Raw genomic sequence first — 21,301 nt, forward strand, 5'->3', positions numbered from 1 at the left:
GCAGCCCGAGCCCGGGCCCGCGGCTCGGCGCGGTGCGGGTTTAACCGGCGCGGCGCAGGCCGCCCCGCCGGCCGCTGTGGCGGGCGGAACTCTCTGGCGGGGGCAGCGGTGCCGGGGGGGAAGGACATTCCGGTGGCGCGAGGTCCGCGGCGCGCACGGGCCGGTGCACCCCCGTTTTGTGTCCCCCCGGCGCGGCCCGGCCGGAAGCTCCGGTGGTGCTGCGTAACGCATCCGGGGCAGGGCGGGCCGCGGGCTGGGGGCCGTCAGGATGCCGGACTACCTGGGCGCCGACCAGAGGAAGACCAAGGAGGAGGAGAAGGAGGATAAACCCATCCGCGGTGAGAGGCGATGCGGCGGCGGCCCGGCCCTGCCGCCTCCCCCGGGCCCACTAGCCGTTACCACGGCAACGGGCGGTGGAACCGGCAGCGCCCCGCGATCCCTCTCCCGGTTGTGCTCCCCGTGTTCGTGGCGGGGAAACTCCCCGAGCAACGCCTCGGCCGCGGCCGGGCGCGGGGCACCGGGGCGGGGCGGTGCTGCCGGCGGCCATTTCGGGGCCGGGAGCGGCGGGGTTGAGGGAGCACGGCTGGAGGGAAAAAAAACCCCAAACCCTTAAAAATCCCTGTGGGGCGGTTCGTGGCGCTGCGGTCCCCACCCCCGGAGCGGCCCCCCCGGTCCGGAGCGCGGGCTCGGCCGGTGCCGCCTCTGCGGCCCTGACGGGGGGCGGGCTGCGGGCGCAAACGTGAACATCGGTCTGTTTCTGAAAGATTCTGAGGGAAAACGGAGGAAAATCGGGTCCGCGAAGCTGCTGCCCGTGCGGGGGACGTGCCTGGGCGGCGCGGGGCGGGATCCATGGGGGGTGGGCACAGCACCGGGGCCTGGGGGGCCTGCGGGGCCTGCGGGGCCGGGACCCGCCCGGTGCCGCCCGGGCTCCGGGGCTCTCCCAGGTTCTCTCCCAGAAGGCTCCTAAAAGCTTCAACTGCTCTTGGCGAAATAAAGGGCCTGTTGTGGCTTAATTGATTAGTTAAAAGATCAGTCTAATAAACCATGGTGATTCCTTTTTCTTCGTTGGCGGAGTCCTGTGGAGGCGGCTGTCGGACCCTGCGCATTGCCACTTTGATAAGTAATTCAGCGGAAGGAGGAGAGAGCGAGGTGGCAAAGGGTGTGAAAATTGCCGGTTGCTCCTCGCGTTTGAATTTTGTTTGCCTTTTTATTTCATGCTAGGAAATATTAAATGATGCATCTAGAGACACAATCAATACTATATGTAATTGGTGATGGACTTTGTACTCCCACTTGAGAAAGATTTTTTTAATTATAACAACATGGTGTTTAGTAGCTATCAAAAAATCGAGGGGTAGTACAAATAATCAGGAAAGAAATAAGGGTCAACACACAAAAAAAATCCTCTCAAAATACTATATAATACACACTGCACCCAGATCTTCAATACTGTGTGGTTTGGGCTCCCCCTATTGAAAAAAGATACAGTGGCATTACAAAAGAGAAAAACAGAGGGCCGGGGATGCTTAAGGTGAAGACTGTTGTTTGGTCAGGAAAAGAGATAGCTTTTGGAGGAATGTTAAAGGTCTGTTAAATGACAAGTGATATGGAAGTAAATAGGGGATGACAGTAATAGAGAGTTACATTTTTCTAAGTTCTGAGGCCCAAGTACAATTTTTAGATTCCAAGTTTAAGTCAAGTAAAAGGAAGCACGGTGCTGGTTTAATTCGGGGAATTCCTTCCTGCATATTCTGCTGAAAGTTGTTGAAAGTTTACAGGGATTCAAAAAACTGGCAGAAATATTCACGTAAGGAGATTTTTAAGGCTGTTAGTAACAACACGTGACCTGGGAGTGGGAGCTCACTATGGATTTGCACTGTTCGTAGACCTTCCTGTTGGAGAAGGGACATTGGACCAGACTCTATCTCGTCTAGTCCGACCATTCCCATGTTGTCCGTTTTATAGTATTAAAACTCAGCATTGTATCAGTTATTGATTCCAGGCTGCTTTAGTAGTTTATGGTAGGTTTTTGTTATAGAGACCAGCTTAGATTTGGTTGCTGTTCCCTGCTTACACCGGGCGTTTTGGAAGAGACACATCACTGGTGGAACGTGGTGACAGTTTTTCATTGATATTTTCTTAAACATTAAGAAACAAGAAGTTAAGAAGGTGAAGTTTTGATATGTGCAGTTCCTTCTCTGTACACTCATAGGTCGGTAAGCTACTCTGAGCGAGGCAAAGATTAAGTAGCTTGCTTGCTGTGAGCTCTGGGTGGCACAGATTTTTGGACTGAAGAGAGTAGCTGGAGACTGTATTTTGTTTTTCTTGAATGTCTGATACTTTTTTGTTCTGCTTTGGTTTAGTGAAAAAGTAGAAACTCAAAAGAATCCCTTTAAAGTATATGTTTTCATCTTTTAGAAGCAGAATTGATACTGCTGGTTTTGTTTTTAAAATTGGAAGCTTAAATCTTTCCTGCCTTGTTTCAGCTCTGGATGAAGGAGATATTGCCTTGCTGAAAACATACGTAAGTAGCATACATATACAAGTGTTAAAGAAAAAAAGCAAGTCCTGTTAGGAATAGAATGCAAGAGTGGAGGGAGTGTAGTTAGTGAGTAGTTAGTAAATCTGCTTCTAATGTTTTTCTCTCCTGCCAAAATCTTTTCTCCCTTTCTGCCTTCCAACAAGAAAGCCCCAGACCCAACCCACAACCCCAAAAATAATCCAGTAGGTTTGTTAGCTTGAAAGTAATGAAGCTTGGGTTTGGGGTTTTTTTTTTCTAGTTTTGTTTTGTAGCTGATTGTCATGGGGTCTAACAGCTAGGGCTTTACTAGGGCTTTTTCACTAACTGATTTTCTTGTATAAAGACAATAACTTTAAGACCCCTTCTCCCATCAAATTTACTTGCTTTTAGCCATAATGTGAAAAAACTATTAGTGAAGGATACACGGACCTTGCCAAAAAGGATATAATCTTGAGAGCCGTTTTCCATGGTCAATAAGGCTTAAAATGCAAATCGCCCCTCTCCACCAGAAAGCAGAGTGGGTCTGTGAAAGAACTCTTGAAAAATGAAACTTGCAGCTTAGCATATGTTGGATATGTTTGCCAGAAGTCTGAATTTTGTTAACACTGAGACTCCTTTACAAAGCTCTGAAATATGGCTTGCGCCCACTGCACCTTCTTTTTTGTTGCCAAGTTTGATACGAAGGAGGTTCAGATTCCTGTAAAGGAAATCCAGATCCAGATCTGGCTGTGTTAGGCAGGGCAAGACAGTAGAGTGTTTTATTACAAGCAAGAATCTAGCTTCTGGTTTGCCCCATGGTCTTTCTGCTATCTTGTGTGGATGATAGAAAGATTGGGTAAGGTAGTTAAAGCACTTGTACAGATGATTTTCACATATGTATACAGAATTCTGTCTATATATGATTTTTACTAAGTCTTTTTTAAACTTTAGCGAAAAAAAGGTTTAAAAAAATAAGGCTGAATAGATTTAAAAGAGAAACAAATCCTTGAAGTTTACAAATGTGAAGAATTTCCACTTGCACAATTGGTCAATTGTGTGTAGCTGCACTCTGTTTTTGTGAACAGAAATGTTGTTACTGGAAGTTAATACTGTCTTTTTTGGCTGTGATCAATAGTTGGCTGTTAATACCAAGACAGTCTATTGAACATCTTGATGCTCAGCAGCTATTGGCATTTTTTCCTAAATAGAAAATAATTTAAGTTATGAAAGCTACGTGATATTTCTTTTTCAGGGCCAGAGCACATACTCAAGGCAGATCAAGCAAGTAGAAGATGATATTCAACAACTACTTAAGAAAATCAATGAGCTCACTGGTACCTTTCTTTCTTAAGATAACTTTCAATAGAAGAGCCACATGTACCAAAATGAGTGTTTTGAGAAGCTGATTTTAAACAACCTCTGCATTGGTTTATTATTGTTATTTTTCTCAAAAGAATACATTTCTATATTTGGTAATGTGAGATTTTTGCTTTGTAGGTGATGGCCTTTTTGACTGGGCAGGACTAATATGTACATATGATTATGTAATTCTGTAGTTTAACACATCTTTATTCAAAACTGTAATTTTTATATATTGCGGTGGCATGAAACAAATGCCCCTTTCTGCCACTAGACAATTTGTTGTGATTTGTGTCAAGCTGCATTTGAGTAGTGAGTGAACTTCCACAGCCTGCAAAAACCCAACGTATTAACGTTCAGTAGCGGTACCAGTCCTTGTATAATGAAGAAGAGTGTATCAGAGCAGTTACTGTTTAAAATCAGCTGGTGAGTTATGGCAGTTACAATAAAAATTAATTTGTTCCCTAATTTTTCTTTGTTTGTTTCACTGACGTATGTTTGTTGCCCTGTTGCTAATCCTCCAGTGGCCCTCAGTTCTGCCAGGAAGACCGCAGTTTCTCTTTTCCAGTAAAATCCTTGATTCTTTCAAATACATCATGGAGGTGGTACTTTTTATATCTGTGTTTTGGAAGATTTATAAGGTTTTTCTTCTGTGTTGAGTCCCTTAGCTTCTGATATCTTGCACTAAAGCTTTCCCTCGGTGAAGGGTTTCACTCCTTTTCTGAAACTTTTAGAAATATGCTTATATCTTATCTCTCTATCAAGCTTCATTGTCATCGTCCACACATTGCAAAATTGTATGAGAGGATGGCTAGACTGGTATTTGCATGTTTAGCTGGCACAGTCATATACGCCTCATTTCTTTAGAAAACTTGTTTTTTAGGAAGTCCATCAAAGGGGGTGAATGTGTGTGTGTGTGTGTTTTAGAGATCTCAAAAAGTTTCCTGCAGGCTTATGTGTAAGGTTCTTCTTGTGGAAACGATTGCTGGTGTACCAGATAACTGCTTCCTCCTCAGCTTGTCTGTGTTGTACACAGGAATCAAGGAATCCGACACTGGCCTGGCTCCGCCTGCCCTTTGGGATCTGGCTGCAGATAAGCAAACTCTCCAAAGCGAGCAACCATTACAGGTTGCAAGGTGGGTGCACTCTTCCTCTTTGCAGTGGAGCTGCATACTGTAAAAATGTGATTTATAGCTTATGTGTAGACTTTTTTCAAAAATAAGGTTCACATGTTGTGCATATTGAAAGTGCTTTTTACCATTGTGTCAAAAAGGAGCTTTTTTTGATGACATATTGCGTACTTCATACTTGTACTTATTCCTGTAATTATTGTAGAATGCTGTAATAATAGAATCACAAGTGCAATAGCTATTTCAGTGTACTTGGAAAATATGACTCGCTCATCCTGATGCTTATACAAATAGCAAGCCAGTTAGTTTGTCTGCCTGGTGGTGTTAATTGTATGTTCTGTATTAGGTGTACAAAGATAATCAATGCAGACTCCGAGGATCCCAAGTACATTATCAATGTCAAGCAGTTTGCCAAATTCGTGGTGGATCTCAGTGACCAGGTGGCACCTACTGACATAGAAGAAGGCATGAGAGTTGGGTAAGCAAAATCTTCACGTTCTTCAGAGTTTTTCTGGAGACTGTAACTTTCTCATCTGATCCATTAGTTTCACAGGTCAACAACTATAATTTCATATTTTTGCAGTAGTTGAAATTATAACACTATTGTCTTCTGTTGGAAGACAGTAACTCACCTGCATGCTGTGCTGGAATCTTTCATTTTGATGTCATTCTGATGAGAACGACGCGTCATGGACTGAAACCTTTCCGTTTGGGTCCCAGTAGTCCCAGCTTTTGGGGAGCCTGCCGTAGCCTGCTTCCTTTTTGGCAGCCTGCACAGTTACACACGGAGCGGCTGTGGGAAATGTTCACTGAGGAGGTGAAACCAGTTACTTTTAGAATCAATATTTTGCCCGTTTGCTCTGTGGAATATTTTCAAGTTTAGTTTTCAAAATACTTTGGAATTAATATTTTTGGAAACCTTAAACTTCTCTGCAGAAGGAATTCCAGTTTCTAGCCCATCTGACTGTTAGCTTTCAGGGCTGGGCTGTCTTGATGCCAGAGAAAAGAACAGTTTAAGAATAAAGCTTCTAATTTACAGAGTAGTTTCTATGTGACAGTTTAATTAACCGACGTTAAAATAATAGTCTTTATGCTTTCTTACTAGGGTGGACAGAAACAAGTATCAAATCCATATCCCCTTGCCTCCGAAGATTGATCCCACAGTCACCATGATGCAAGTGAGAACTGCCTTTACTTATATGGCATTGCTTTGTCTTGTAATTTTGATTACTTTGGCTCAGTTGTGTTCTGGGCTGTTGAAAGCCTAGAGAGATACCCAGCATCAACCTGTTAACTGCTTGCTCACCTTTCTGTTGTGCAGGTAGAAGAAAAACCAGACGTCACTTACAGTGATGTTGGTGGTTGTAAAGAGCAGATTGAAAAGCTGAGAGAGGTCGTTGAAACCCCTCTGCTTCATGTAAGTAATTTGAAATTTTCATTATTTTGAAAGTATTCTGGTCATCTGTTAGCATTTGAAAAAACAAGAAAAGCTAACATAGCTGAATGTAAACACCTAAATGAAAGGAGGTCTAGTTTTAACGAGTGAAATCCAGCCTAGCCTGGTTTATATTGCTCTTCATTGATGATTTTCTTAATTTGCATATACTCTTTGATGCACATAATCTTTAATTTGTGCATAACCTTGCCTTCTGTGTCCCACCATTACAGCCTGAAAGATTCGTTAACCTTGGAATTGAGCCTCCCAAAGGAGTACTTTTGTTTGGGCCACCTGGTACAGGCAAAACACTTTGTGCCCGTGCTGTTGCTAACAGGACCGATGCCTGCTTCATCAGAGTAATTGGATCTGAATTGGTGCAGAAGTATGTGGGAGAGGTAAGAGCAAATACTTGATGGAGCGTGGAGTGATTTGCAGATTTCCAGTCGGGGGGACCAGACGCCAGAGTGGATATGATGGATGAATGTACTTGCATGCTGGAGATACAAGGAGAGGGGAGGAGCTGTCAAACAAATCTCTGCAGATCAGGCAATCGGTTATGAGACCTGAACTGCACTGTCAGGTTGTTGATGAAAGGGATTTTGTAGTGCAGAGTTTATTCTGTGGTTCGGGAGGATTCTAGGATTAGGATTCTGTTCCCAACTCTGCCACTTATTTTTCACTTGGCCCGGAGGTAAATGACTTCATCCGTACTTCTGACTTTAAGAGTAGTAATTTGCCTCTCCCTTTATAAATTGCTTTAAGATTTATGAATGTTCTGTTATATATATGTGTGTGCAAATAAAGAGTTTTATCATTGGAAACTTAGAAGTGTTAGGAAACATGAAAAGTTTAATGGTGATAGTTTTTCATGTGTCTTGAATCTTTAACAAAATCCTGATTTTTGCTTTCAGGGAGCTCGAATGGTTCGTGAACTCTTCGAAATGGCCAGAACTAAAAAAGCTTGTCTTATATTCTTTGATGAAATTGATGCCATTGGAGGTATGTTTGTAGTATGCAGAGCTCTAATCTCATACGAGAACTTTTCAGGTTTTCTTTTCATGTTGTAATTCTTTATCTGGGTTGCTGCATTTCAAGAAGTGTGCTTGTAAATACTTACTAAGCAAGATGACTACCAGCGCGTCCCATGTCTGGGAAGCTATCAAGTGGTTTATATAATTTGAACATATTTAGCCCAGATGAGAAGTCATTTTTGTATGTTCGGAACAGCCAGATTATTTAAACTTCAGTGAAGAATCTCTGTATTGTGTTTGCAAAAAGTACTGTTAACTTAAACCACCTTCAGCTTCTGGACTACATACTAAATCTTTATTACTGCGTGAAAACTAAATGATTTTTTTTTCCCCCAAAGGAATTATGTAGGTCCTTTGAAAGCAGAACAATTTTTACACCGACAAGGCGGGGCGGGGGCTTTTGGTTGAGGGGAGGCAAAACAAACAACATTTACAAATTTCAGCAGCTTGGCCGGTTACTAGGCAGGGAGACAGGCCCTGTCATACTGCCGATGCAGTACATCGCTTACCATAACTGACAGATAACGCCACTCTTTTTTTGAAATGTGTCATTTTCCAATAACCCTTTCACACATTTTTTAAACTCATCACAAATACTTGTATGTAATTTAAAACTATTTTTCCAGATGTCTTCTCTGCAGCAGCTGTGACACCTCCTCCCTGCTGTGAAGGTCCCTCTCTCATTTTGTGAAACACGCGTGTCTCCTTTCTCCAGGTGCTCGTTTTGATGATGGGGCTGGGGGTGACAATGAGGTGCAGCGTACTATGCTGGAGCTGATCAACCAGTTGGATGGTTTTGACCCACGAGGCAACATCAAGGTGCTGATGGCTACAAACAGACCCGATACTCTGGATCCAGCCCTGATGAGGCCTGGCAGGTTGGATAGGAAGATAGAGTTTAGCTTGCCTGATCTTGAGGTGAGGATGCTTTCTTTCACAGCTAAGTATATTCTGATGTCAGAGTGTTTCTTCAGTTAGGGTGTTATTGTCTGGAAGCATTTTACGAGAATGAACAAAAGCAGCACTCTTAACTTACGTGAAACTGCATGGAAATTTGGGGGATTAAAGATGTGCCAAAAAGGTTTTCCCACACTGCACAAATTCCATCCCTGGCTGAGAAGCCACAGTAAGTAGCTATATTCACTGTATATTCCCAACTCAACAGATAAAGAATCCCTTAACCAGATCCACAATTTAGTTCTGAAGTTGGAACGTGTTTTGTTTGGCTCTTTTGAGAGAGATTTCCTGAGGTACTTCCGCCATTAAAGCTCTTTTTTAAGTTACGTTCTTAATGTAGTATCATGAACACTTAAACATGCTAGTCCAGACTTAGGAAACTATAGTTGGGGCAGCAAATGAAAGATTTGGTTTCCGTCTGCCCTCGCTCTGGGTGTGGACAGCTGCGTGCTGAGAGTCATCAGCTCTTTCACAGCATGAACGCTTCTATCCTCCACTCTTTTTTCAGGGGCGAACTCACATATTCAAGATACATGCTCGTTCGATGAGTGTTGAAAGAGATATAAGATTTGAGCTGTTGGCTCGACTGTGTCCTAACAGCACAGGTAAGCTGATTGTTCTTTTTTTTCTTTTTAAATAGTTTTGTGTATGCTTCATCTCCACTGGTGGTCAGTGTTGAATTCACTTATCCCTTTCTTTCTAAGGTGCTGAGATTCGCAGTGTTTGCACGGAGGCAGGCATGTTTGCTATCCGAGCACGTCGAAAAATTGCAACAGAGAAAGACTTCTTAGAAGCAGTGAACAAAGTCATTAAATCGTATGCGAAATTCAGTGCTACCCCCCGCTACATGACCTACAACTAATGTCGTGGCATGTTTTTCCTCTTCCTGTTGTTAAACTTTTTGTGAAACAAAAATCCAACTGTAGTAACTCATGTGTCGTTCCTGGAAGCTAGAAATAAATGGGGTATTCCAAACAGTAGGTGTGACTTCATTATGAGCGGGTTCTATACTAGTGGAGTATTGCTGCCGTAGGAAAAAAAAAAATCTCAGCCAGATTCTAGTAACACAGCCTAAACCAGTGAGGTATTTTTAAATCAGATACCTGGGCAATGTTAGAAACCCAAAGTTTAGATCCCTGGTCACTGTTTGCACCCCAAAACTTACCATCTCAGCTGCGGGAGTGCTGCAAGAGCCCTAAGTGACTGCAGTGTTCCTGGCTGTGCTCAGGAATGCTTGCGATGCTCGGCACCAGGGTGTAGGTGTGGCCCCAGAAAACTCTGGGGAACTGCACAGGAAAAGAGCTGAGGAGAAGGCGTACGGAGCTGAGGTGAGGTGCTTGGTGGCCGGAGTCATCGCCCAGCGTAGGGAAGATGTGAAGGGGTATGTTTTCTCTCCCTGAGTGAACGCTCTGGTACCATCATAACTTGGTTTTTCCTTCAGTGGTTTTCTTCATCCCTTTTGCTGAGATTCTTTATTTCTTACAAAATCAAAGTGGGTCAAAAAGGAGGAAGTAGTAAGCGTAGTTTCTTAGCACTGAGGGAAGGAAGATTCCTTTCTCCTGTTCCTGCTCTAAAAAAAAAAAATAAAGTTTGACATCAGTCTAAGGCCACCAGTGAGCACTTCGATACATCACGTTACTTGCTGAAGATGCTACAACACACAGAGGGTGGCCCTGATGGGTCCTGATGCTCTGACACCTGGGCAGTAGCGAGCTACCAGCAGGCAGCATTAAATTAAGGCTGCTCTTCATTCATCCAGCATGTTCCTGTAGGGCTGGATGCTTTGGTCCATGAAAAGCAATGGCCTTTCCTTTTCTCTTTTTCAAGTGTTGCATTATAGTTGGCGGGAGGGCGGTAGGGGGGGAAAAGGAGCTTGAAGAAATAGGGAAAGAGTGTACGCAGTACATGGCCCTTGTTAGGATTTTGGCTAGCATCAGTATCTCAATAAACAAACTTAAGCAATCCCGTGTTTTTGCCCCCACCTGCTTGAAAAACTGATCTCAACGGTTATGTGTTACTTGGGTAAGAACATTTTGGGGAGGGATGCAAGTTTATTAATAGGACGAATTTTTTTTTTTTTAATTTCGAGCCTGAGAGGAAAGTGGTTCAGAAAGCAGCGCTGACAGAGTATCTCTCTATTTACCAAGTGCAGCACTTGAAATTAAGTGTACCTTTTACTTAGGAAGGATAAGTGAAGTATGTAAAAAGAGTTTTGAGCGTACCAGGTCTCCCGAGTTAGCATCCGTACTCTTGCAAAAAAGGAGGGGGAGAGGAATATGATTCTGATGATTAAGAGGTATCAGATGGGACTGAGGCTGTCTGGTGACATTTGCTGTGGTGGGGCTGCAGCAGCGAGAGGGTCGAGGCGCTACCCTGTCAACGCAGACAAACTGGGGAGGGGAAGGAGACAAGCCCTGCTACGAGTTTAAAGGCTGTGGGTTTGTTTAATCCAGCGCTGACAAGCCGAAGGTAGGATTTAAATTTTTAGCTAGCAGCCTGTTCATCGGTACGGGAGGAGGAAGGCCATTTACTTTTCGGTAGATAACTCAGGCTGGCGAGTAGGAAGCAGTGCTTCAGCGGGTGGCAGCAAAGCCCAGGAAGAGCCCAGTGAAAAGCCGCCAGGTTTTATTTTCCTGGATGAGCTGGTTACCAGCAGCGCTGGTGGTACCCAGGAGGGGGTTGCACAGCGCTAGCGCTGCACGGGCTGGTGCCTGGGACTTCTTGGCAAAGGCTTCTAGTCCAGCGCTGCAGCGCTGTTGCTGCCGGGGTGGCAAACACAGCATTAATTGCGTCATTGTGAGGCCTGGCATGGAGAGCGCTTCGTGCAGAGGGTGAGGAGCGGGAAGCCAAGCAGCAGGGAGGACCTGCGTGGAGGTGGTAACGCCTCCCGGCCCACCCCCTGGCGACAGCCGCTTGCGTCCGGGGACCTTGGCTTGTCCCACATACAGAGCCTCACCAAGACAAAGTGGAAAATTTTGTCAAGTCATGATCATCACTTTATTTTAGAAGTTGACAGGATTTTGACATGAACTGAAGAGACTACATAGTTAAAAACTGAAGCTGCGGCAAGCTGAAAATAGAAAAATATACTGTATGTAGATACAAAGCCTTTTTAAACTAATTAACATTATAAAATGTACCAAAAGTTGTTTAAACAAACACACACATGTGTTAATGTGCATTCAATTCATCCTTAGAACTCCAGCTAAGCAGTAATTTCTGATGCAGAAAGCATCCTTTACCTATTGGCAGGGGAGTCTGCAGAAAGAAAACATCTTCCCCGACTGCCCCTGGTTCTGGGGAAACTTGATTTGCCCGAAGCGAGCCCTGATCGCAACAGAACTCGAAGCAAAATGAAGGTATGAAGTTCCACACTCAGAAGAGAGGAAGTCGTTTGAATTGCCTTATGCACGGACCTCTGACTTCAGGGCGCTAAATGAAATGTCACTGATGCCCCACTTCCCCTGTGCTGTCGAAATAACCTAGAGACACTTCTCGGTTCCTACTTCTGCTCAGATTTGTAGTGGTTGTTGTTAGAGAAATACAGGCATTGCAGATTTTATCTTTTTGCTTGAATTACATTTCCATGGTTTTCATCTCACACCTGAAGTTAAGCAGTACCATAGCAGCCAGGCTGTGAAGACAACAGAAAAAACCCCACGCTACTGTTTCTTTTAAAAACCCCAAACACGTAACATTTTTGAGTTCTACTGAATTCCGTTTCTCAAAGCACTTAAAAGCTGAGGCAGAAGCAGCACTGCTGGTAGGAAGATATCTCAGGCAACAGAAAAGTACTTCTCTTTTTTCTTTTTGGACCACTGGGACTTTACACCTTGTCTACGTTTTTATTCCAGCTTAAAGAGACTGCATATAGGGCATCAGTTCTTAATTTAATTTTAATAGGCTTCACTCCTGCCTTAAACCAGTTTCATCTTCCGACTTTAAAGCTAAACTAATTTTAGCTTAAAATCAACTGTATTCTTTTCTAGAAAGCGTAACTAGCTTTTGGCAGTGAAAATACCATACCATATTGATGATGTAATAATTAATGAGTTTCTAATTTGAGGTTCACTTAGAGTGAAAATGTTGGGGCAACGAAGAGTTGAGTATAGTGGAGACAGGTTAAATATTAAAAAAAAAAAAAACAACTGTACCATCCAGGTTTAAAAAGAGTAGCAGCTAAATGCCACCAGTGTGAATTCATTAATCCAGCTGGCAGATTACTACAATTTATATGAATCTGTTGTATGCAGATATTGACATCAGGCTTTAAAAGTAATCTAAGAAAGTTCTTTAAAGACACTGGTACAGTGCATTGCAATTGCAGAACAGTTATGTCCTGCAAGATCGCACCTCGTAGTGAGTTAAAGTGCCCATTTTCTCAACAGGAATAGGAATGTCACCTTGTCTACCAGATTCCGACCGTAGCAGAATACACTGAATTTTCTTGTCTTGCATAATTTTGTGCTTGTATGTCACTGGAAGGCTATACCCTGATTGAAGGAAAAAATTCAAGAGCACGAAGGCTTCCAATTCCTTATCTACTCTTCCTACAGAAAATCAGCACCGCCCTATACCCGTAGATACAAATAGCCTTAGGCTCTCTTTAAACTGTGCAAATTAAATATGCAGAAAGAGTCTCCATCAGCATAAATCTGGCTTCCATTCTGCTCGACGCCGCTCTTCAGAGGTCAGAGTTGGGCTGCGAAGCAGACCTGTCTTTCACTTGGCAAGCAAGGACAGCATCATGAATACTGTGAAACAGCAACTCTCTTGTTACAGTGTTATCAAAAAAATTCAGTCTTGTCAGCTCATTTATAACAGGGCCTACAAAATAAAAAACAAACGTGGCATCAGTGCATAAACAAGTACAAAGACGGAAGACAACGGATTCTCAGGAAGAAGACGACAACTTGTTCTCTTACTTGTTATTACGTAAAACATTTAAAATAGCCAGGTGGATCACATGCTACTTCTACTCCAAGCAGGCAATTCTCTTATCCAGACATACACAGAGTCCTATTCTTGGCCGAAGATGCTACAGTTCCAAATATGAGAAACTTGGAACATTGCAGGCTTTCCTCCATATTACATTATTACAACAATTTCAAGATACAAAGTTTGGTGTGGTATTTACAATTCACCAGCTGGAATAAATGGGAGCAGGATCTAGTCCTCACAGCACTCATTACATCAGTGCTCTTCTTTCACTAAAGTAAAGGCTCTGATGTATATGGGCTTGCTTTTCCTCAAATCCAATTTTATGTGAAATAAGTGCTGATAGTACTGAGGCACCTGGCAGCAAAAACTTCAGGGCCAGAGGGAAAGAGATAAAACACAATCTCTCCCATAAAGCTCCCCCCTGCCCAACTCACCGCTACAGCTGGCAATACAGACATGGACACCAACTTCTTTGTATTCTTTTATAATCTGCAACAGAGTTAAACGGAAGTTAAATGCGGGCATATCATCGTACACATCACAGTTCTGGAAGATGTAAGCCAATTACTGTGAAAGCTGCACAGTCCACATTCCCCAGTATTCAGCTAAAACTGACAGAGCTACAGAATTAAAACCGTGATTAGGTGAGATACTGGACTGTGTTTGAGCTGGCATTTATGTCTCATGCTGACAGGTTCCCTACTAGGTTTCTGTGGGTTTTTTTTGGGGAAAAAGCCCTACTTACTGATTTTAATGTTTTTGCTCCAACTGAATCCACAAAGTTCACTGGGGTGAAATCCAGAATTAAAGAGTGGATGTTTGTTTTGGGCTCCACAAAGTGTTCATGCTCATCAGGAGATGTGTCTTGTACACTAGCATTTTTTCCGTTTACAGGTAACTCATCATTTGCTATCTCGTGTTTTACACTTGCTTCCACGTCATTAGTCTGGGAGAGAAGATGAATAAAGCTTAATGACAGCTAATTTTTTTTCAGTGTAATCCCCTTCCTCCCCATACTCATCTGTTCTTTCAGCCTTTAAAAGGTGTACAGCTCCTAACCATTACAGAAACTGGCTTTACATGCACACATACTTCCATACCTTATGTATATGAAGGTTTATTCTCTTATGCCCAACCTTTCTACAGTCACATGCAAGCAGCTTAAAGCTGTTACCTTAGGAGTGAATTACCCATTTCCTTGAAACACTGACACACCCATTCATACGTTTTTACTCCATTTCCTTGCCTTATCCCTGCTGATGCTGTCAAGGCCTATATATTCAAAAGAAGCAACCGGGCTCTTAAGTTAGGTATTCGGTTGGTTCCCCATGGTAAAAAGGGCACACCAGCTCCCACCATGCGGGCGAATCTAAACATGCACAAAAGCACAAGCACGTTTCAAATAACCCTTCTCAATGTACCTGCCTCGCTTAACCACGCCAGGATCAGCAGTGCAGATGGCACCTTTTTATTACAGGGGCTGCTAATTTGAATTGATTTTATTATATCCTATTTCTGCATGATTATTCCAAGTGTGCAGGGGGGGGCAGAGGTAGGCTTCCTCCAATTTCTGCCGACACCACTGCTGAGACAGTATGACTGTGGAAAGGCTCTGCTCTGCTATGTGCTGCCCGAATGTAATCAAGGGTCAACACAATTATCCAATCCAGCAGTGAGCCTCTGATCCTTAATGGTGTTCCCTCAGTAGCCTGTCCACACTGCACAGTGCTTGCTCCCTAAGCCTTCCTACCCGAGTAGGACTCTGTACCTTGTATAAACAAGAACAGTAACACCAGAAAGCAGCATGTTAGCTGTTAAAGCAGAGGTAAATATTTACCGAAGAATTCACTAGTTTCAATACAGCTTTCTTTCTGAGCTGATTTGCCGCCTTTATTTCCCTGGCATGCCTCTTCTGGGCTTTTCTCCTTGCTGCTAATATGGCACAAGGGTCCACTCCAGTCTGTCATAAAAAGAAATCACGATCAGAGGAGATTCAGCTTGTTAGGATGACACTGCAGTATCAATTAGCACTGAATTCATCACACTCATAAATTTAAAACACAAGCCTGCATTGTTCAGTTTCCCTTGGTGGGGGTGAGAACAGTATAAGGTAAGAAGGAACAATCTTGGCAAGCACTGTTAACAAGATGAGGAAGAGATGCATCACATTCTTTTCTTGAAATCAGAGAGTGACATGTTTCAATCGAATGCTGATTCGAGTGCAGAGAGCAAAAGGGAGAGAAGTGCATTTGGACATAAATCACTACTACCTCTTGCTTTGTGAAGGTAAGTACCACCCACCTGTTTTGTATAAGACTCATCATGGGAGCTACAGAAAAATTTTTCCGAAGTTAGTAAGGGTGCAATTGCTACTGAGTCAGGCAGTTCTGCCCTTAGCTGGTTCTGTTACTGCCATTCCCACCCAGTCAAACATGGGCTGGACAGGAGGTGAGGCACACTGTATGCAGGTAATTTGTTGCTCATGAGAGGCACTAAATGCCCACAGGAATCCACGGTCTTACACTCCAGTAAAGTTTGTCACCCAAGAAGGAAGCTTTTACTCCCAGACATTTTGGTTTCAGCTCAGCACCTACATATTTCCTTCTGAAAAAAAATGTGTTTGACTAGTTTGTCTCTGCAACCACCAGACTTTCCGTTCACAAGCGGTTAGTATTAAGCTACACTTTGTCCTTTTATTCCCTCCCACCATGTTGTTGCTTCCTAAGATGATCTGCAGTTAGCTGGAGGGTCACCTTCTCATATTTTACTGATTACCAGAGGACACAGGGTGAGAAACACTGTGCTAGGGGCTATACTAAAGGGGTTGAAAGATGGGCATATTTCAGAAACCACTTTGAATTTTCAAGACACAGACATTAAAGAATTTGCTTTACTCACCTTTTTCTTCAGTGCACCTGTATAAGACTCGCTATTGGCAAAATAAAGTGATGCATTAGCTTGAAATATTTTTATTCCAGGATATTCTTTAACCTAAGGAAAAGAATATTGGATGTGCACAGTTAAGTATTGCCTGCACTAGAAGAAAAGCACCTGTCTGATCACCAGACACATGAACATGCAGCCCAACAGCTAACCCGGATCAGCATGTGTCAGACAAAGAAGGTCGGCACTGTTGTGAGCAAAGCCAATCAGAAGATCAGAACTTCCACCTTTCCCGGTGTAATGCTGCACACCATTGATGCCATGTAACATTTCTCCTTCTCTATAACAATTAAATGTACCACCATATTTGCAGTTCTCTGATGTTGCTATCTGCAGCTGGTATTAACATTAGGAAATCATGCAGATCTAGGAATGTGTGCTTTGAGCCTCCCCTTCTACAGGCATAATGACTGACTTCTCTCTTTCTTTCTCTCTTTTTCTTTCTTGTCTCCTCTTTCAAATCTTTGGTTTTAAACAGGCCTTCAGAAAGGTCTTGATATCCCTTCTTTCCTCTACTTTAAATGAAGTCATCTCTAAAAAGGCTGCACTGTGACATTTTACATGCAAATGACCTGGCCAGCAGCAGAGATCCAGCTTGCCATATGCTGCCAATCCCGTCTTTATACAGGAGGAGGAAATGCTAACTGCATTTAGTATAACAAAAATGGAACCTCCTCTTCTTTTGCATACAGCTATTAACATGCCCACATATACTTTTGCTTTGTATCATATTCAAAGCAGAACTGCTGGTGAGAGAATGTTTTCAGATTACAGCATCATCTTTTCATAGAGGTTTTTACAGACTGGTTCCTTAGTAAAGGGGAGTGTAGCCTTCACAGCAGCATCTCTGAGAACATAACAGTGCAGAAAATTGTTGCTGCTGTTTGTGAATAAATACAGCATATTTATATCCATGATATTGACAAAATGTACTGCTTTCACTGACTTTTGGTTGAACAAAATAGCATTTATAAGAAGCTAAGTGTATGGCGAGCAACTGTGCCATTAATCATGTATATTTAATGAGCAGGGGATGGGTGGAAGCAGGGAGACGCTATTTTGAACAGTTTGTGTAATCCTGAAGAACAGATCAGTTTGGGTCCTGGGTTCCATGGATTTCATGCAATACTGCCACACGAGAAAAGAAGGTGGCCCCGTATGCACTTCTGCATATAGCAGGTTTAGCAGTGGTATTCCTATAAACCTTACCATTTTGTATGAGCTAGTACAATGCATAAAGCTTACTTTTGATCACCTCCTGGTCAAATGTACATGCAGTACAAAAAGCTAGCATTTTGAACAAAATAGCTTTTACTACTAGAATTAAATTTTATTTTCCTCCTCTTCAACACAGGTGAATGCCAGGCAGACAGCACTATATGTGCAGTATGGGAGGGCTAAGCAAATTGCCACAGGTGTCTTTGCTCCACTACATAAAACTCTTCAATGCAGGAGAATACACTCCTACCTCTTCGTACTCTTCCACGTCACAGTAGATGTCTGTGTCAGGAATCTGACCAAGGATTCTGTACTGAGGGCTAGAGAGAAATGGAAGCAAATGTTTCAGTATTATCCCTTATAAAGCAGAAAAGTGAGTATTCAATACAGACTGAAACTTATTTTCAATGGTCATTCTGCAGTGCCTGTCTGGTACAGGCTTATCTAAATGTGGTCAAACGCAGTAGGCAGTTTATGGCAGGAACATAATAAAGGGGCCATTTAGTGACTAGACAAGTTTGCTTCCGTCAGTGCAAAAACAATTTAGAAACTTAGCACACAAGGAGTTTAGGAATTTAGAAACTCCTGTAATGCTGTCATTTTCTGAAGCGCATCAGCCAAAACATGCAAAGGTACAGGGTGAATTCTCTTTGGTGTGAACTGGTGCAATTCTCTTGACTATCTTGCAAATATGGAAGCTCATATTGGCAGAAACCATGCTGCAATTTCAAAGAGCCACTCTGCTCCTAGGACAGTGCCTGAGCAGATGAATATTCCCAACTCACAAGCAGTGTGACAGCAAAGTGCATTACTGTTCTGTTTGCAAGAACAAAACCGTATAGAGATGGCAGAAAAATACTGTTATTTATGCAGAGCGGAAATCTCAGGATTTGGTTTCATTCCAATGCAGACTGAAACCAACACTTTTATACATCTTCCACCTAGACATCCCAGACCTTGAGCCTAGAAGCCTCACATAACAGTCTTATCCACACATGCAAGAAATTATTTTGCTGTAGACCTGGAAAGCTTCATGGTAAAAACTTTGTCACTTTGAATGGGGAGGGAGAAGTGATTTGAAAAATTAGAAGGGCAGGCACAATTTTCTGATGAGTTAGAACTTTCTTGTAAAATACCTTAACATTCATCTAGTGATAACACAACTTCTGCTTGACTGTGACAATTAGTGCACACAAAATGTAATCATTTACTGAAACTAGCATCAAGCAGATTTGAATTTCTGAACTCTAGGCATTACAAAAAGTAAAACAAGGTTAACCAATACAAGAATTTGAAAATCCTCTGTTTATTATTGAAATTGCACATTTCATGCCCTCTAGAAATTTTGTTCTCAGAAAACTAAAATGTGAACCCTGGATCAGAGCCAGAGGGCACGATCTACATATGAAACAGATTCTATACGGCATGCAGTTGAAGAGGTTGGAACAGTCTCCTGCTTACTTGCACTCCTTAAACAAACAAAACCACACAGAAGATCAGCAAACACTAATTTTGATAAAGAAGAAATCTGACCTTTGTGTTCTGTAAATAACGGTTATCACTGCAAACGCTACTGCAGTAAGTAAACCATAGTCTAGTCCCAGGAAAAGAGAAGCCACAAAAGCTACCACCCAGATGGCCTAAAACAAAGAAAAGTTCTGAATTATTATGCATCCTTTTCTGTTAACAGCAAAAACAATAGCATAATTCAGCCTCAAAACCTATGTATCCCTTCTGTTCAGGGACAGGCTATAATGTAATCCATCATGAAAGCAGGCTGTAATTGCCTTAACCTTTCAGAAGGGCATAAAAGCTCAAGACACACTAACATAACATCTGTAAAACTGGCACATATTAATGTCTTAAGTCCTGTTCTCCAAGGAATCCCATGTTACCATCTGACTCCAAATACCTTAGGATAAAAAGAAAAAATATGCAAGGCATGCAAGCAGCTCCCACTTACTTCCATTAGCCAGTTAATCCAGGAGAAAAATGCCACCAAATTGTTCCCTGCGATACACTCTTAGTTCTGGCCCACTCCAGCCAGGTTTTTGGTTTGTCTTAAAAGATGGCAAATACCTTCAACTAGTTTTGTTTCTTACACTGTATTGCAAATTCTTCTCAGACATTCCCACAGCCTTCAATGCGGTTCCTATAGCAACACTGCAAAGGCTTTGCTTTTACTGCAACCAAACTACTTCTGACCTGAGTTAAAGGCTGTCGAACAACAATAAAAACATTCTTGTCTGCAACGGATCACTCTCCTAGGGTACTCACAGCTCCATGTCTTACGTTCATCTGCAATGCAACACCATTTTCTAACTCCATGATAAGTTTCTACCCTGTTTTGGGGGTTAGGAAGAAGAGGAACAACAAATTTAATACAGTAAAATATTTGCACTGAGCTGTGTATTGCTCACCAGTTCAATCTTACTGGTTCTCCAGAAGTGCGCGATATCTCCAAACTGTTTAAACATTCCTTTCAGGTTCACCATTACAATTGCAGCTAGCACTGTCTAGGAATATTACACAAATACAATTTTCAGAAGCAAAATAAACCCAATGCCAAATAAAAATGTCAAAGCATCACAAATAACCGTATCTCTGTGCTTTGTACAACTGATATAAGTCTACTGAACAGATGTTCCATTTAAAAAAACATCTTTTCAAGTAGTTCAGTGGAGATACGCTTTTACTGGGGCTGCAGAAATGGCAAGCCAGAGTCAGTACAGTTTGATCTACTCTTTCCTGGTAAGAGAAATCACATATTCCCAAGCTCCATGCAATTATAGTGCCTGAAGCACCTAGGCTATAATCTCAAATTCAAGTTACTCTACAATATACTGAAACATTTCCTGCAAGGGTCATATAGGTGTAACCCAAGGTACATCTCCTATTAAAAAAACCCAGGAATTGCGTATCATCCTACGCACGCCCCAGAACTATGTTTTTTTTCCTTTTTAAGTGAGACTACATTTATTCACATAAATGTATTTCTCTACAAATAAGCAAAACTATAGCAAAACCAACTCATTATGCTGAGCCATCACCTAGCCTCAACCCTTTCCCAGCTGAGCTGCTACTTTAAAAGAAAGTAACTTTTTAACCTCTTCCCAGAATTCCTATGCTGCAAAGGAGAATTGTTTGAAGGTATCATTTTAATGTTCTAAAGACAGAGTCCAGAATGTCCAATATTAAAAACAACAACAACAAAAAAGCATGCTGGGTCCATCAAAATATTATTAATTTCTAGTCTAACTTACAGCAAAAATGCATACAAAATTTAAAGGTTTCAGGATCAAGGCCTAACTGTGTTTGCTTATTAATGATCCCGCAATCTCTATTTTAAGCAATTACTTGCTGGCCTCTGTTCCCCGACAATCCAATGCCTAACACACAAAAAACTCCCTTACCTGTGGAAGTGGTTCGAAGAGGTATCCAACAGCCACAAGTACCAACAGAACCATAATTGAAGATAGTGCACCTGCAATCTGAACAAGAGAAGCAAGAAATTATGTGAGAGTATTAAGAAGTGCCCCCACAGGGTAGTATTACTGATCAGCTAACCCCTCTTGTGCTTTCCCCAAGGCTGGTTATTCAAGTAGCTTTTGATCCCTCCCACTCAGTTCATCCCTTTGGGCTGTTGTGCAGGCTGCTATCCTGGCCCAACCTGGATTTGAACATGGGAAACTCCAGTGATTCCTTCTGGCCGAGGCACAGAAATCTGGCAATCTAGTGAAGCTTCAGACTAGCTTTGGAGCTCCAAAAAGCATACTTTGTTTGG

At 42.4% G+C, this 21,301-nt stretch overlaps 2 protein-coding genes across 12 annotated transcripts in view; one reads left to right on the top strand and one right to left on the bottom strand.

Annotated features, from left to right (window-relative positions):
• Positions 1-214: 214 nt before the first annotated feature.
• PSMC2 (proteasome 26S subunit, ATPase 2) lies at positions 215-9,392 on the top strand. 2 transcript variants are annotated; one of them, XM_075715256.1, is made up of 12 exons: positions 215-338; positions 2,487-2,524; positions 3,753-3,834; positions 4,896-4,995; positions 5,336-5,467; positions 6,095-6,167; positions 6,311-6,406; positions 6,658-6,822; positions 7,339-7,426; positions 8,174-8,376; positions 8,924-9,020; positions 9,120-9,392. In XM_075715256.1, the coding sequence occupies exons 1-12, from the start codon at positions 269-271 to the stop codon at positions 9,275-9,277; spliced, it is 1,302 nt and encodes a 433-aa protein (XP_075571371.1). In that variant the 5' UTR covers positions 215-268; the 3' UTR covers positions 9,278-9,392. The 2 variants fall into 2 exon arrangements, with proteins under 2 accessions (XP_075571371.1, XP_075571363.1); XM_075715248.1 differs by lacking the exon at positions 215-338 and having other exon boundaries at positions 1,022-2,524.
• A 2,005-nt stretch (positions 9,393-11,397) lies between these two features.
• Positions 11,398-21,301, bottom strand: part of SLC26A5 (solute carrier family 26 member 5) — a 42,246-nt gene continuing 32,342 nt past the window's right edge. For 7 of the 10 annotated variants that reach the window (XM_075715174.1, XM_075715198.1, XM_075715183.1 and 4 more), the window contains 9 exons: positions 20,931-21,008; positions 19,938-20,033; positions 19,051-19,157; positions 17,768-17,837; positions 16,255-16,347; positions 15,194-15,316; positions 14,102-14,302; positions 13,791-13,845; positions 11,398-13,242 (listed from right to left, as the gene is read on the bottom strand). In XM_075715174.1, the coding sequence (XP_075571289.1) occupies positions 13,100-13,242; positions 13,791-13,845; positions 14,102-14,302; positions 15,194-15,316; positions 16,255-16,347; positions 17,768-17,837; positions 19,051-19,157; positions 19,938-20,033; positions 20,931-21,008 (966 nt within the window). In that variant the 3' untranslated portion in view covers positions 11,398-13,099. Of the gene's footprint in view, positions 13,243-13,790; positions 13,846-14,101; positions 14,303-15,193; positions 15,317-16,254; positions 16,348-17,767; positions 17,838-19,050; positions 19,158-19,937; positions 20,034-20,930; positions 21,009-21,301 lie in introns of those variants that run through there. The other 3 variants (XM_075715221.1, XM_075715230.1, XM_075715237.1) reach the window with 3 other exon arrangements.

Source organism: Pelecanus crispus, chromosome 1, assembly GCF_030463565.1.
Source record: "Pelecanus crispus isolate bPelCri1 chromosome 1, bPelCri1.pri, whole genome shotgun sequence".
Lineage (NCBI taxonomy): Eukaryota > Metazoa > Chordata > Aves > Pelecaniformes > Pelecanidae > Pelecanus > Pelecanus crispus.

Bases quoted from the DNA above. Each gene is read 5' to 3' on its own strand.
- PSMC2 (XM_075715248.1), top strand. From the start codon at position 2,402: ATGTTTTCATCTTTTAGAAGCAGAATTGATACTGCTGGTTTTGTTTTT. The intron at 2,525-3,752 runs GTAAGTAGCATA...TTTCTTTTTCAG, and splicing joins TTGCCTTGCTGAAAACATAC to GGCCAGAGCACATACTCAAG. The intron at 6,407-6,657 runs GTAAGTAATTTG...CCACCATTACAG, and splicing joins TTGAAACCCCTCTGCTTCAT to CCTGAAAGATTCGTTAACCT.